The sequence below is a fragment of the Phascolarctos cinereus genome, unplaced genomic scaffold, assembly GCF_003287225.1.
Source record: "Phascolarctos cinereus isolate Bilbo 61053 unplaced genomic scaffold, phaCin_HiC Scaffold_726;HRSCAF=1367, whole genome shotgun sequence".
Classification (NCBI taxonomy): Eukaryota; Metazoa; Chordata; class Mammalia; order Diprotodontia; family Phascolarctidae; genus Phascolarctos; species Phascolarctos cinereus.
In genome coordinates, this window is record NW_027556098.1 from 185,649,995 (window position 1) to 185,666,622 (window position 16,628).

Consider the following 16,628-nt stretch of genomic DNA (forward strand, 5'->3'; position numbering starts at 1 on the left):
GCACATCCCCTTTCCTAGGGAGTCATTTGGATTTTGGGAGAGTTTCTGTGCACTGCTAGGTTGCCTAGGGGACTTGGCACCATTGTAACTAAGCTGAAAGTAGCATAGGAGCCAGAGAAGGGTAAAACTGAGTAAAGAAAAAAGATTTGAGTGGGAGAGATGCAGCTCCAGGAATAGTGCCCCATAGTTAATTTATAAAAGACTTTTAGAATGGCTGATAAAAGGGAAATCGTTATGATAAGAAATTTGGATAAGAGCCACGTTAGAGATCAGAGTCATCCTTTTCAAATTGCAAGAGATTTGTAAGATACAGAAATGGGGAAATGATTAGACCCAATGCATATTGTTCTTTAAGCTTTTATTGGAGAAAATGAAAGTAGGTACAGAAATTAAAAGCATGAGCTCATCCCAGTCTTCTATTAGAAAATGATAGGATGTGTGGGAAAGATAGACTGTGTGGACTCAAGGTAAGTCAAAGTGTAGCCACCTGTCATAGACTCATGGTATTTCAAAGTAAAAAGGGACTAATGTTAGAAGTTAGCTCCCACCTAAAAGCCAGATGCCTTCTACAGCCCATGTAATAAATGGTCATCTGACATCCACTTGATTAAAGGTTTTGCTTCCAAAGACAGCTCAGTCCAGTCAATCAGCCAATAAACGTTTGCTAAGCCTCTACTAAGCCCTGTGAATATAAAAAACAGCAAAAGATAGTCCCTGTTCTCAAGGAGAGCCTATAGTCTGACGGAAGAGATAATACACAAACAACCATGTTCAAACAAGCTATTTACAACATAAATTTGAAATAATCAACAGATTTGTTTTATCTAATGGTAGCCATCTCTAAGGTGGGTGGAGGAAAGGCAGAAAAAAATTTACATGATAACTTTATTATATATTTAAAAGAATAGAATGTTGTACATAATAGGTTTGCGGTTTCATGTGCGATTTTTTTATTATACTATGTTATGGAAATGCTTGTTTTATTCCATAAATTAAAAATAAAGTAAATAAAAATTTAAAAATAAAATTAAAATATGTGTACTTAAACACACATAAATAATTTTCATTTATTTGACTATTTTGGTATCTGCAGCACTACTCACTTTTATTACCGTAGATAAGTGTTCACTGCATTCTTTTATCAGTAATAATGAAGTTACAATACAGATTAGCCACATAGCCATTTAAACAGTTACTTTGATAAATGTTTAGAATTGTTCATGGATACCACTACTCCCTAAACGGGGGTTCTTAATATAAACTTGTTTTTTAAAATATATTTTTATAGGGACAGCTAGGTGGTGCAGTGGATAGAGCACCAGCCCTGGAGTTAGGAGGACCTAAGTTCAAATCCAGTCTCAGACCAAACACTTGACACTTACTAGCTGTGTGACCCTGGGCATGTCATTTTTGCCTTCATTGAAAATATGTATATGTAGGACAGTAGATACTGATGCTTTGATTGAGTTTGAACTATTGCACTTTTGATTTAAAAAAAAATAAAACTGTTCTAAATTAATGTGAAGGTTGAGTTCTATAAACCTGTTAAGACTATAGTTTCATAAATATTTAACACGCATGGGTCAATCTGAAGTTAAATCATAAATGTATATATACATAATATCTTGACTATAAGCGTGATATTTTAATTATATCATTGACTTTTCTTTTTCTCTACAGCTATAACTGGTTTAAACAAATTTGGGATAGTTTCTTCTTGCCAGAATTAGATGCCATTTTTCTAAATACACAAAGTATGTGTTTTCCACTTGTGTCTTTGGTCCTCTTTCTATTTGGAACCAGTATTGCATACTGGGGAGGCATACTCTCATCTTTATCTGTGAGGCTTCTTTCTTCAATGTGGCTAACCTTAAACAGGTAAAAAACAAAAACACATTTCAATAATTGGTTAAAATCTTTCTCCTATTATTTAAGAAGATTATACATTAAAGTCATTAAATATTTTCATAAGCTTAAGTTATATTCCTAAAAGAGAACCTTAAAGATTAGTTTGTGTATTTCCCTGAACATTAACTGGTTTCTGTAGATAATTTACAAATTAATGACTCTTACTTTTATCATCAAAGTTAAAAATTTTAAGGTATTCTGTATTTGTTTAACAAATGTGAGTAAATCAAAATATGTTGTAATCTGTGCACGTGTTTGAATTTGATTGTCTTACATTTCTTTCAGTGGGTGGCCCAGTCCTCGCACAGTATTTTTGTATACTCAAAGTCATAGTGGTTCCCAACTAGTGTTGTACTTATACACCTCAAAACTGTTTTCTGATACCATTTTCTATCATCGCACCCCTCTAACATCATTTACTAGGATTTCTGACAGGAACTAGAATAAACCTAGCTATAGAACCCCTTTACCATTACCATGCTCAGATATTGTACTTTTAGTATCATCCCCTGTTCATTGACTTCATTAAAAACAATTATCTCCAGGTTCTCCCACAAGGTTTCAGGGAAATGAAAAATAACCCTTCCTCACAAAAAGTGTTTGGGACCGTAGGCCCTGAGGTCTCACTTTAAGCTAACATGATTATTCTTTACAACGGGCATATAAATAGAATTACAGTTTCATTGCTAATTGCCTTTCTCTGTTTTATAAATTCACCGCTTTAGTCTTTATTAGCTATATTAACTTTGGTTTCTGTATCTGCTTATAATGTGAAACTCTGAAGATACCTCTTGTATTAATTGAAAATTCCTTGAAATAATTCTTAAAATACTTAAAAGTTTTAAGATTCCAACAATTAACATCATCTAGAACCATTGTAAATACTTGGTATTTTCTTAAACTTGCCTTTCCCAAGTGCATAGACCATTAAGATCATGTTGTTTCTAGTATATAACCATATTAACTGCTTAATTTTTTTTTTTTCAATTATGATAACATTTTTTTTCCTCCTCACTTCCCTCTTCGTCCCACTGGTTGGGAAAGAGGGAATGAAATACAAAACTCTTAAAGCAAATGAGCATAGTCAAACAAACAAATTCCTCTATTGGATATGTCCAAAAATATGTGTCTAATTCTGCATATTAGTGTGTCACCTCTCTGTTAAAGGATGGATAGCATCCTTCACCATCATTCATCTAGGATAATGCATTGATCAGCATTCTTAAATCTTTCAGAATTGTTCATTATCGAAGTATTGATATTACAGTATAAATTGTTCTCCTGGATCTAAGCTGCTTTTTAAAGAATTTGAAAAGCTATATTCTTGTTATTTTAGACCTTCTGAAATCCCTAATGACCCCAGGTTGATAACAACAAGATTATCGTTTCTGATCATGCTTCTGCTAATAATTGGTTGGACAACTTGTGGAGCACTTTCAATACTTCTCATCTATGTTTACTATGTGTTTAAGGTATCATCTTAAAGTTTTTTAACCTGAATGCCAGAATGTGCTCATCGCTGTATCAGATATCATTCCATACAGAATCTTCAAAAAGAGTTTATAAATTCATAAGTAAAAATGGTGGGTTTGCAATTTATTTTGGTGGACAGCTTTAAATATTTTTGTTACTATTATAACCATTTGTGTATGTTGGTTTGATATAGCTGTAAGATGGGAATCTGCATCTACAAATAGTTAAGCATAGTAGGATTTGGTGGTTAGAGGCCAAAAAGGGAAAAGGGAAGGAAACAAGTATTTATTAAGAGCCTACTATGTGCCAGGCACTGTGTCACGTGCAACTATTTTCTCATTTGATAGAAGGAAATGGAAGAGGTTAAAATCCACATTGAGATGTGAGGATAGGGACTAGATTTTCTGTAACAGTTGCTATGAAGAGAAAATCATGCTTTGAAATGATATGGGAGAGAATGTTTGATACCTACTTAGAACCAATTGATGACAAATCAAATAATGAAAGAAATTACCTAAAGCACAAAACTGTCAAGTTACAGAACATAAAGAAGATTACTTACCAAGAATGGTTACCAGGGCATTCTGACTTGCTAGTCTATATACAGAATAGAGAGGGTAGATAAAAAATAAGGCAATAGCAACAGGAAGATAGTGAAAACTAATGAACTGCTACTTTTTTGGAGAAACAGAGGAGTCATTGTTTCTTTTTTTTATTTGATATGTTTTTAACATTGTTGAGCAGTTTTTTGGCTTTCCCTCCCCCCACTTACTTTGGATATAGCTGTTATCCATAGCAGCAAGTTAGCATAAATGGTTTGCTGTGGAAACTAATACTAAACTAATACTGATGGATCTGTGATCTCAACAATGGGAATGTTCCCTCCAAGAATACCATTCTACATCCATGTTTTCTCATCACTCTTGTGTATGTCCTCCCATAAATTCCCGATGGGTGTCCACTCAGCCTGCAAGGAGTCTTCCCCTGGATCGCTTTAAATTTTGTAACTTGAAAATGACTCTCACATCATTTAGTCAGTACTAAATAAAAAAATGAGAAGATATTGTGTGTAATTGAGGCAAATTCAATGTAGTCTATTTAAACAACCTGTTTACACTGAAAAATAGAATAGCATAGACTCCTACCATTTTCTCAGGACATTCAAGTCATATTTGTAAGATAAAGACAAGGAAATTGACAGAGGATTATGAGCAGTGTTGTGGCATAAAACTTCTTTGTTTTAACAAGACATTTGATAAGAAACATAACTAAGCCCTTACCACAAGAACATTTAGGGATGAAACTTGAAAGACAGCAAACAGCAGAAAAGGAAAAGATCTTTAAGATTTCTGTAACCATTCTCCTTCCATGACTATGGTACACCACATTTAGAATCCACCCTTATGAGGAAGGAGAGTTAGCTCAAAAGAAAGCAAAGCCAGGGAAAGCTAAAATAGAAAAAATATGTATAGAGGAGGTCCATGCTGAAGTAACACAATTTTGAGGGTATTGCATCTCAAGGCACCTCAAAGAGGAGATGATGCTCAATGCTTAGGAAAAATAATGTTATTACTTTTTCCAGAAAAGGTGATTGGAAAAACATATGCCTCATCTCCCTCTACAAAATCTTAGTGACAAGACTTATATAATGAAGAATAAAATAAGTAGATCCAGGAGAACAGGATAGAAAATGATTCCTACAATGTAAATGAAAACAACACTAAAAGGCAACTGAACTGATTAGTGGTGATCAGTCTTAGTCCTGGAGAACAGGTAGTACAGCTCTCCTCTCAGAGAGGCAGAGGACTAGAGCTATGGAATGTTGCCTATGCTGTTGGACACAGTTGTTCTATTGGTTTATTTTTGTTTAATTGTTTTTCTTCGTCACAGTGGGAGAGCTCACTTGAGGAGGTGGAGTAGATTGGGAGATGATATGTTAAAAACAAGGCATCAATTAAGTATTTTTTTAAAATATAAAGATAATTTACATGGACATTGAGAGCAATCTTGATAGGTATGTAAGTTCCTTCAAACTTGAGAGACAATAGTCTGCAGTTACAAAATTGACTTAGAAGTGTAGAGAATCCTATGTGATCCTTGACCGTAAAAAAGTATTTGTTTTGGAAAAGCAAATACCTTCAACAACCTTCAACAGATTGTCCTTCAGTAAGGTGTCTTCCTTGCATAAGTCAAAATCATATTCGATTTCTAAATAGATTTAATGGAAATAATTTTGAGCTCTTTGGTTAATAATATCAAGTGAAACATAAAACAAGAAGATGTGCATTTGCCACTATTATATGGGATATTGAGCATGTAGTCCAAATGAAGAGAGATTTCCAATAGATGTTCCATATGCTTTATTAGATTGCCAAAGGGGCATATGACATAAAAAAGAACCCCTAATAGAGATTCATCCCCATAGTTCAAACCATCAACTAAGGATATTACATCTTAGTGTTAAGTAATTCCCAAGTTATTAAGAAGTGAATTTATGTTCTGTCTGGAGGTAGTCCCTGAGTTATGAACACTCAACTTTTCTTATGTACGTTCCTTATATATTAATAACTGCTGCATCTCATCACCACAACAATACCTTTCCCAAAGAAAACACACAGACACATACACACACATGTATGCACACACCACACATATGTAAACAATAAGTATGAATAAATATAAAGTAATTAAATACCTTGTAATTTGGGAGGAGAACATTGGGGGAAATAGGAAAGGCTTTATACAAGAGATGGTTCTTGAGTGCATCTTGAAGGAAGAAAGGGATTCTGAGAGGACAAGTTGAATAGGATGTATATTCGTGGCATGGAGTCTGGCCAGTGCAAAGGCACACACAGAGGACATGGAGTGCAATCTATGAAGAACAGAGGCTAGTTTGGCTAGATTGAGAGTGTGGGACCAGAAGCAATTGTCATTGAGATTGGAAAGATAGGTTGGAATAAGCTTGTGAAGGAATTTAAGTGTTCAACAGAGAGTTTTATATTTCATCCTAGAGGCTGAGTTGATTGAGTAGTGCAGTGCTTTCAAACTCAATTAGAAAGGGGACTGCTAAACCCTACATAATGATCCTTGCAGCTACATATTGACTTAGAAAACCACATATTAATATTATGTTCTATTGTACTTTTATTTATTTTGTTAAGTATTTCCCATTTAGATTTAATCTGGTTCAGGCCTCACTCAAGGATGCTTGACACCTCTGGAGTAGGCCAGTCCCACAGTCAGATATATGCTTAGAGTGTATTAGTGTGTAGGATGGACTGAAATGGTGATATCCTTGTGGCAAGGAAACCAGGAGGCTATCTAATGAAGAGTTGATAAGGCACTTAACCCTAATTGCCTCGAGGAGAAAAAAAAAGAGTTGATAAGGGCCTGGTCTAAGATGGTAATTGTGTAAGTATTAAGAAGGGGTTGGATGCAAGAGGCAAGAAACAATGAGACTTGGCAATGACTGGCTATGTGGGGTGAGGGAATGTGAATCTTAGATAATGTTGAGGTTATGTACGTGGGACACTAGAAGGGTAGTAGTCCCTTCAACAGAAATAGGGAAGTTTAGAAGTAGGAAGGTTGAGGGGGAAAGATAATAAATTCAATTTTGGACCTGTTGAGTTTAAGCTACCTCTGGGACATCCAATTTCAAATATCCAGCAAGTGTTTGGTGATGCAGGACTGAAGCGGAAAGGAGAAACCAGGGATAGATACATAGATCTGAGAGCATGTGCATGGAGATAATAATTAAACACATGGAATGTATAAAGTTACCAGTAGAGAAAAAAGAGGTAGCCATTCACAGTTAGGGAGTGTTCTACGAATGCTTAGCCAGCAAAGAAGACTGAGAAGTAGTCAGATATGTTGCAGGAGAAGCAGAGAAAGTAGAGTGAGGAAAACCCTGAAAGCATCCAGAAGGGAGAATATGATGAAATCCAGCAAGTGGGTTGAGAAGATTGAGGACTGAGAAAAATACATTAGAATTGTCAATTAATAGGTCTTTGATGACTTTGAAGAAAGTAATTTTAGTTGAAAAGTGAGGTGGAAAGCCAGATTGCAAAGGGTGAGTATGGACAGCAAGTGGAGATTGCTTTTTCAAGAAGTTTAGCTGAGAAAATGAGGGGAGAGATAGGAAGATAGCTCAAAGTAGTTTAGTGAAGGCTTTTTTTAAAGATAGAGGAGACATAGGCATGTTTGAAGATTATAGGGAAGGAAAGAGTAGAGAGTGAGAGACTGAAAATTCAATAGAACACTGTTGAGGATGCAACCAATAGAGAAAATACTAGGTAATGGGTAAGTGATTGGACTTAGTAAGAAGAAGAACCCCCTCTTTGTCAGACACTGGAAGAAAAGAGGAGAGAGTGGTAGATGGCAGGATTTGGGGGGTGAAGAGAAAGGAGGAAGGGGGAGCTCACACTGAATGACTTCTGTTTTCTAAGTTAAAAGGCAAAGTCCTCAACTTAGAAAGGGGAAAGGGGTGGGGTGTGGGAGGCTTGAAGAGGAGAGAGAACATTTAGAATAGCTTCTCTGGGGAGTAAGAAACAGAATCAATTGGGAAGGAATAGAATCCTGTTGCTGCCTGGTTTTTTAGTCTCCATTTAAAGAGGGATTAAGTGTATTTAAAAGTCTTACAAGGACATTCAGATTTCTTGATGCAAAGCAATTTTGAAAACAAAAATTCATTTCTTTTCCTAGATTATTAAATTGTACTCCAACATAACAACATTGAAAAATAACTCTGATATGGTAAGTTGGGTTTTTTGGTAAAACATACTACATATTTTCATCGTCTTTAGCCATTTATCATTTCAGGATGAAATGACTTTATCACTTAATCCTTATGAAAATCATAGATCATTTTGATTACCCCATTTAAAATGATTAGCTATTTTCTATGTTCGTAATGTCTTGCTAGGTCCTTTATCCATATTTTCTTCTAGCTATCCCTCAGAACTCTATGATTATTATCTCTGGTACCCACTGTTATTCACTTGTATTCCATCTAGTCAGGAGGTAATTTTAACCTTTGAGCCCCTTAAGCCTCAGCTGTTCACTTCTTAATTTGTAAGAAAATATGGAAACTACATGAAAACTTATACTCTCACCTTCAAGGCCCAGTTCTTCTTGACTGCAGTAAAATTAGTCATTTGTCATTCCATGAATTGCTCTAGCCAACATTGTCCCTACTAAATTACTTTTTGAAAACAAATTTGAAAGGGTTTAAATTGTGGTTCTTCATCTTGGATAAAAAATTGAGGAAGGGTCAATGTCTTTTGTCTGTTGTGGATTAAGGAGAAAAATTTTTAGAAAGAGGATCATCTTTTGAGGATATATTAGCCGTAAAATTTAGAGTGGCTAATTCAGAAGATCCAGAAATTATTTCCAGTTGTGCTTATAGGAAGATGATAGATATTGTTATCTAGCAAATCCTCAGTTGTGAAGATTGTATTGTATGCATATTTGTTTTTTAAATAAGAGTTTGATTTAAAATGAAACAGTATCTTAAACCTGGTTTTGTTTAAGATAAGGAATATCCTAATTAATATTTTTATATTCTTGCTTTCTTTGTAGATTCCAAACATCTCTCAAAGAAATGAAAACAGTACAAATTCTTCAGCTGAAAAAAAAGAGAACAAAAGATCTCAGAAAAGCCTTCCTCCAAAACCAGATGTACTTCCTTTAAGTTTAGCCATTGATAATGCTGAAGATAATTTTAAGATGCATATTACTATTGTTAACTTAGTAATATGGGTTGTATTACTCAGTATGCCATCCTTAATTTATTGGCTAAAGAATCTCAGGTAATGATACAATTAAATGTTTAGAGTTGTATAAAAACTGTGGTATAATTCTGCCTTTGCTTTGGTCCATAACTAAACTATCCATCAATAAAGCTTAAGTAAGATTTGAGATACCCAAACATCTTCTAGTCAGTATATGAAAATTTTGACTAGGAAAATTTACATTGAACCCACTTAGATTTGCCAAAGTTCTTTCTCTATCTTATAAACATAAATTCCCGTAAATGTTTAACAAAAAGAGAAAGGTAGAACTTCTGTTATACTTTATTATAGCAAAATAATTGCATTTGGAAAGTTTAGAAATAAAAAATAGATTTCTTTAGCTTTGAAGGGAGTTCCTTAAGTTGAACTAAAATGATTGTAGTGACTAAAAAGAATTTATGACTAAGAAACTATCATTTTCTGTCCTGACTGAAGTCACAAATCATACAAAGCATTCAGCAGTGCTACTGAAGTTTGTTTTTAGAATTTATATTTTCGTGAGTTTTTGAAAAAATGCTTATTTGTTATAGGAGTTTTTCCTTTTGTTTTTCTTCAGGGAGAGATATGGTGGAAGGGAAAGATGCTTGTTACTTAAGAAACTTTTTTTAAAGGAGACAAATACGTGAAACCTCTGAGTATTCCTGCTCAGTATAGATTTGAGAAATAGTTATATACATTTAAGGAGTTCCCTAATCCCTCATTGTATTAAGGTCCAGGCTTTTGGTATTGGATCAATTTTATTTGAAGAAACTACTAATCTTAGTTTTACAAGACATCAGATAGTTCTTATTTTAAGCAAAATTAAAGAAATTCCCCAAAAGACAAATTTCACCTTTGCAACATCTCCCTTTTCTCTTTTCTGTCACCGCCATCACTCTGGTGCAGATCTTCATCATCTCACTTCTGGACTATTACAGTAGCCTGCCGGTGGGTCTACTTGCCTCAAATCTGTCCTCACTCCAGTCCATCCTCCATTCAGTCACCAAAATGATTTTCCTAAAACATGAGTCTGAGCGTGCCACTCACATAATTCAGTAAACTTCAGGGGCTCCCTGTCATCCCCAGGATCAAATACAAAATCTTCTCTTTGCTGCTTAAAACCTTTTGTTACTCTAGTACCCTTCTACCCTTCCAGTCTTCTTACACCTTCCTTCCTAACACCAGTACACTTTGATCCCGTGACACTGATAGCCTAGCTGTTTCATGAACAAGTCCTCCATCTCTTGGCTCCAAGCATTTTCTGTGGCCATCCTCATGCCCGGAATGCTGTGCCTCCTCATTTTCCTGGCTTCCTTTAACTAAGATTACATCTTCTATAGGAAGCCTTTCACAACCTCTTTTAATTCTAGTTCCTTTCCTCTTTAAATTATGTCATATTTATCCCTTTTATAGCTTGTTTCTACATATTTGTTTGCTTGTTGTCTTCCCCATTAAATTTGAGCTCTTTGGGGTAAAGACTGTCTTTTGTTGCTTTTTGTATCAGCAGTGTTTAACACAGTGCCTGGAACATAATAGATGCTTAATAAATGTTTTTTGACTGACTTGCAAATTCTGGATGGTTTGGCTTGCAAAGCCATTTAAATGATTTAGTATACAATAATTTGGTTCATAAATGACTTCTTAGGAAAATATCTGTTGTGTGGAGTTAAGTACATTTTTGTAGTATCTTTTATTTTTTTCTCCCTGGTATTGCTTTATACCTCAGTTCCATATACAATATCTTATGGATGAAATATGGCCTGGAGAACAGGTATCTCAGTGATAATTCAAGGATAATAACAATTCACATTCTGTAGCACTCGAAAGTTTATGGAGTCGTATTGTCATAGCAACACTTTGAGATAGGTAGTATCATCCCCACTTTAAACTACATTGTTTCTTACTCCCGTGATTTGTGGGTGTCATTCAGATTTATACAAATTTGAGATAACTATGTCTATGTAACCACATTTTTCTCCCCTTTTCCCCCATATAGATATTATATTAGACTTAATCCTGATCCATGTAAATATCTGTCATTTTTACTCGTTCCAACTCTGGGAATTCTTGGGAATTCTGACATTGTTTCAGTAAAGTCAAGGTATAGTACTTTAATCTTTTTTATTTCCCTTATAGATTTTTAGTCCTCGTTTTCAGCATGCGTTTCATATTTGATATATAACTTTAGATTACTTTTCTCTTTCCTAAGGTTGAGTAGGTTGGAATAGCTTGGAATAGGAACTGTGGTGTATATGCAGATTTATACTGCTAACCACTTACAGCCTTTTTGTTATTAAGTTTGTATGTATCTTCAGACATTTACATATTAAATTAGCATTGTGCTTTGTGGTTTTTTAAACAGCTCTCCCTATACCCTTCCTTTTCTGTTTTGTTTTTGTTTTCGTGTTCTAGGCAAATATTTTATCTTTGGTATACAATTAAAGTAATCACTTTAAATTAACCTACATCTTTTGTAGGGAGAACAGACTATTACAAAATATTTTTAAACTAATAAGTTTTCATCTTTATTTGCTAGTACTAATGATTTTGGATCATTTAGAGGAACCAGATATTTTGTTTGTTGGGCCCAATGCAACTGATAGCCTACCTTCAAGATGCAATGGAACAAGCCATACCCAGCATCCCAGTACATTCACTCCTACATCTTGTCTTTCCCCTGATCATTTTCCTTTCCATTTGCCATCCAGTCTCATCTTTGAATATATGCCCTCTCTCCTTCTTGGTCCCAGTTGCCCCCAAAAGCTCCGTTTTCCTTTCTTCTGAGGTAGGGACGTTGTTCATAGAAGAATAACTCTTAGGGAAAATAATCTCCCTGCGTACCACCTCCCCCCAGATTAGACCCATTTTTAAATTGTATTTTTATATATTTTAAAAAATATTTCCTTTGGCTGTACTTGGAACTGTTATGGGCTATACGTTGCCTAGAGGTCCTATGTTTGACACTTCTGGAGGAGAGTATGTTTTTTGAGGATTGTGTTATACAAGAATAGGGATAAGAACTACACCTGGAATTTCATTAACATAGAGAATTCCCGGGTGAGGAAACTCTCTACTGATGTAGGTTGGCCCCTATGGAGAACACTGAGAATTTGAGTGATTTTTCTTAGGGTCACACAGACAGCACAGGCCACTGTACTGTGAAGTCTCTAATAATAATAGCCTTTATTATTATTATTATTACTAACAGCTAAGGCTGATAAAAGAGAAAAATGAAAAATACATAAAAATCAGACAAAAGAATTAAAAATTTTAGCAGTTTGGATCCATTTTGTATGGTCTCAATCAGGCCTATATACCTCAAAAGGCCCCTAAGGGTCTCACTTTTGCAGCACAGGAAAATCACAGAATGTTAGAACTAGACCTTAAAAATCATTTAGTTCAGCTCTCATCTTTCACATGAGTATGCTAAGCCCTCAGAGTGACTTGTCCAGGGTAACAGGATTAAGGAATGGCAAAGCTTCTGTCATAATGATGACCCAAGAGTCCCTAAGAAAATACTAAACCATATTGTACAGCCCATCTGAATAGTTAAGAAGGCTGGGTAGTGTGCAACATGTTTTAGAGCTATTTTCATCTAAAATGGTAAGAAATATATATATATATATATACACAAAGGTTTCATGTTTGAAGAGATAAGTCTTCAGCATTCTAGAAAACTTGGTTTTTCAGAATAATTCCTTGAGTATACAAAATAGGTAAGACTTCACTGTATAAGAAAAAATTAATATGTAGGGAGAAGAAATAATAATAAATAACATCTACATGGCACTTTGTTTTCCAAAGAACTTTACATACATTATCTCTTTGGAGCCTCCCAACTACCCTGTAATTTAGGCTTCATTTTACAGATGGGGAAACCAAGACCAAAAGGTTACATGACTTACCCAGACTCATACAACTGATGACTGAGCCAGGATTTAAATCCAGGACTTCCTGACAGAGTCTAGCACTCTGCCTATCACTGTACCATAGGGTCTGTGGGAAGACAAATAATAGTTTGGAATAAACTAAAAGATGGAATAATTGATAATATAAATGACCTAGATGCCTCAAGATCTTGAAGTAGTATATGCAGGACTTATATAGATGCAGTGATTTTTAAAAAATGTTGCTGTAATTCTCAGCTTCATGTCACTTGCAAATACAAGTTCATGTAAGAGCTCATGGTGTAGTGGATAGAGAGATGGCCTCAAAGATAGAAAGACCTGCGTTCAAGTCCCATCTCTGACATTGGGCAAGTCTCAGTGCTGTAGGCTGAGACTTGTAGTCAGAAAGAAGTTGCCAGACTGTATTGAGAGAGAATGTTCTCATCTAGGAGTTCTCTCTACCACTGATAACACAGGTCCAGTTCCCATCCCTAACATCAGCAAAAATAATATCAATAGGATATGTAGCAGCTTATGTTTTACAAAGAATTTTATGTCTTTTGATTCTTAGAACAACTCTTACTCTAGGGGTAGAAAGATCATAAGCTTATAGATTATCTAGTTTGTATCCCTTATTTTAGAGGTAAGAAAATTGAAGCCCAGCAAGGTTAAATGAATTATCCATGATTAAATCACCGTGATAGGTGATTTAAACCATGGGCCTCTGGCTCCAAATGCAAAACTCTGAACTTGACCACACTGTCATGAATGTCATACATTCTGATACCAGCCTTTCTCTGCTCTTTTAATTGGCTGGTTCTGGCACATGTAGGCTTGGGAAAGAGGCAACCACAATTATTAAAATTGACTGAAAATGAAATGACAGATACTGAAAGAGCCCCCTTCAAGGACTCACACTTGAGTAAAGTGCCAGGACTTGGTAGCATCCCTTTTGGCTGCTCAGAAAGCTTTTTATTCCTTATCCCTGGTTCTCAAATGTGTCCTAGCTAGGTGAATTTAAGGCAGGTGAAGTGTCAGCTACTATATTGGTCTGTTAAGATCCTCTTATGAGCTTAGTTAGAATGCAGTAATTCTCTAAGAATGCCAGCCTCAGACCAAACATTTGACACTTACTAGCAGTGTGACTCTGGGTAAGTCACTTAACGCCAATTGCCTAAAAAAAAAAAATTACTGATGTTTTCCTTGAGTATAGGGATAAGGACTGGACCTGTGATATCATTGGCGTAGGGAGCTCTCAGGTGAGGAAACTCCATGGACCAATACAGGTCAGCATCTTCTCTGCCATTTATGGTCCTAGAGAGTTTATTGGAGCACTGAGAGATTAAGTAATTTGCCCAGGGACACAAAGCTGACATGTGTCAAAGTCTAGATTTTGAACCAGCTCTTTCATTACACCATACTGCCTTTTTCTTTAATTTGTTGTAATTGTATTTGCTTATAGAATTTTAAGTTTTTTCCATTTCCAATCCTTATCAGATGTTTAGTATTTCTTATATCGTGCTTTGATTTTTGCCTTTACAAATCCTGTAGTTATTTTTTATTGTGATTTCGTGGGACATGCCTCCCTAATCTGTTATTTTCAAAGGTAAAAGGAGTAGAATTCACAGGGAGCTCAGGGACCCTTCTCTCTAACATCCTCAACAAGTGATGGGGAACTCATTACCTTAGGAGCTGGTGTTAACTGTAGCCCATTCCACTTTCTGTTGGAAAGCTTTTCCTTTACATTGAACCAAAATCTGCTTCTCTGTAACTTTCACCCACCATTAGAATGTGATACCCTGAGCGCAAAGAGTGTCTTAATTTTTTATTTGTACCCTCAGCGTTTTGCACATAGTAAGTGCTTAATGTTTTTTCATTTGTTCGTTGTTCACTTCACTTAATTATACTCTCCGAACCTGCTCAGTGAGAACAAGTCAAATCCCTTCCTCACTTTTTCCTCTTTTCTGGGTTTTTTCTCCTGCCTTTTAAAATTATTTTGTTTCATGCTTTATGTTCCTTCCAATTTTAACATACCAACAATTTTAAAGTTGTGTTTTTCTTTAAAATGTTTTGGTTTCTATTCTAAGCTGTGTACAAGTTCTTGGTTTTATCTGTTTGTAATAATTAAGTATAATAAAAGGATTTTGAGACCAGTTTTGTAGGACAGAAGATAAAATAATGGAAACCTTTTTAAGGGACAAGACATCAACTCAAAATTTGAATGTCAAGAAAATTCTAAAAATGCCCCAATTGTGAAATAAATAATTTTAGTTAGACTTCTAATAAAATTTACAAATACAATATTAAGTATAATTAAAGTTTATTTATTGATATGTAGTTATATATTATTTATATTATATGCTATATATGTTTGTATATGATATTTGTTATGATTAAAGTAATATTTTTCAAAGTCAGTGTGTTTTAATATTTGGAGTCTTTAATTTTCAGAATGTATACATTTTTGTATTTTAAAAATAAAACCTTATGTTACTACATTTACTAATCAATTTCAGAATATTTTTATCCTCCAAAATTAGTATATTCATAGAAATATAATTTGTAATCATAATTTGTACAAAATCATAATATTCTTTCCTTCTCAGTTAACTTTGACTATTTTTTAATTGTATAAAATAGTAACCTGAGTAAAGAGTAGTACAGTGGTAAAAACTCTGGATTTGGAAAGAGAGAGCCTGTTTTCAAAACATGATTCTGCTGCCTTGTGACCTTGGGCAAGTCAAACTTTCTTGGCTTCAGTTTCCTCAACTATAAAAGGAGGAAGTTGGACTCTCTAAGGCTCCTTGCAACTCTAAATCTGTTATCCTAGTAATTTTATAACCAAGTGACACTGAAATATGCATTTTCATGCCCATATTTTAATGTTGCACATATACAGAGTGAAACTAAAGCCATGTTTTAGGAATTCAAACTCCTGAAAGCGTTCATTATATTTGAGCATGAGTAAATATTGAAACATTTTATGCATCCTTATAAACTTACGGTGCTGATAAACTTATATTTTGATTTGTTATGTTATGTATATATATATATGCAGTCAATAATGCAATCACACTTGCCACTTAATTACCATGTTATTCCTACACACACTGGATTGCTTACAAGTCATAAGTATCGAGTCAGGATTGGCAGAAAATTAAGCTTTCTGAAGCCTATCTTGCTGGTTTCACCAAGTGAAAAATTTTTATGTGCCTGTTACTGTCAGTACAATTACCCACTTTAACTTTACAGTAAAATTGGCATTTGAAATATTCTGGATCTTACTCTCCACATTTATTTTTCATTTGCAAGTGAGATTAATATATCAGTGTGCAAAGACTTAGCTATAAGCTAAGCTAAAAGATGACTGCCTTTCAAAGCCCTTTATTATCTGACTCCTTCCTACCTTACCAGTCTTTTAACACTTTACTGCTCTGCATATATGGTGCTCTACAATCCAGTGATACTGGCTTCCTTGCTGTTCGTTGCACAGGACTCTGTCCTGATTGATTCTGTGCATATTAGCTGGTTGTGCCTTATACTCAGAATGCTCGCTCTTCTTACCTTGCCGCCTGACTTCCTGGGCTTCCTT

At 34.9% G+C, this 16,628-nt stretch overlaps 1 protein-coding gene across 1 annotated transcript in view; it reads left to right on the forward strand.

The window, feature by feature from the left end:
- Positions 1–16,628, forward strand: part of PGAP1 (post-GPI attachment to proteins inositol deacylase 1) — a 98,943-nt gene that overhangs the window by 71,933 nt on the left and 10,382 nt on the right. Inside the window, exons 22-26 of the mRNA XM_020993603.2 lie at positions 1,681–1,878; positions 3,245–3,380; positions 8,083–8,133; positions 8,959–9,188; positions 11,146–11,250. Of these exons, the coding sequence (XP_020849262.1) occupies positions 1,681–1,878; positions 3,245–3,380; positions 8,083–8,133; positions 8,959–9,188; positions 11,146–11,250 (720 nt within the window). The remainder of the gene's footprint in view (positions 1–1,680; positions 1,879–3,244; positions 3,381–8,082; positions 8,134–8,958; positions 9,189–11,145; positions 11,251–16,628) is intronic.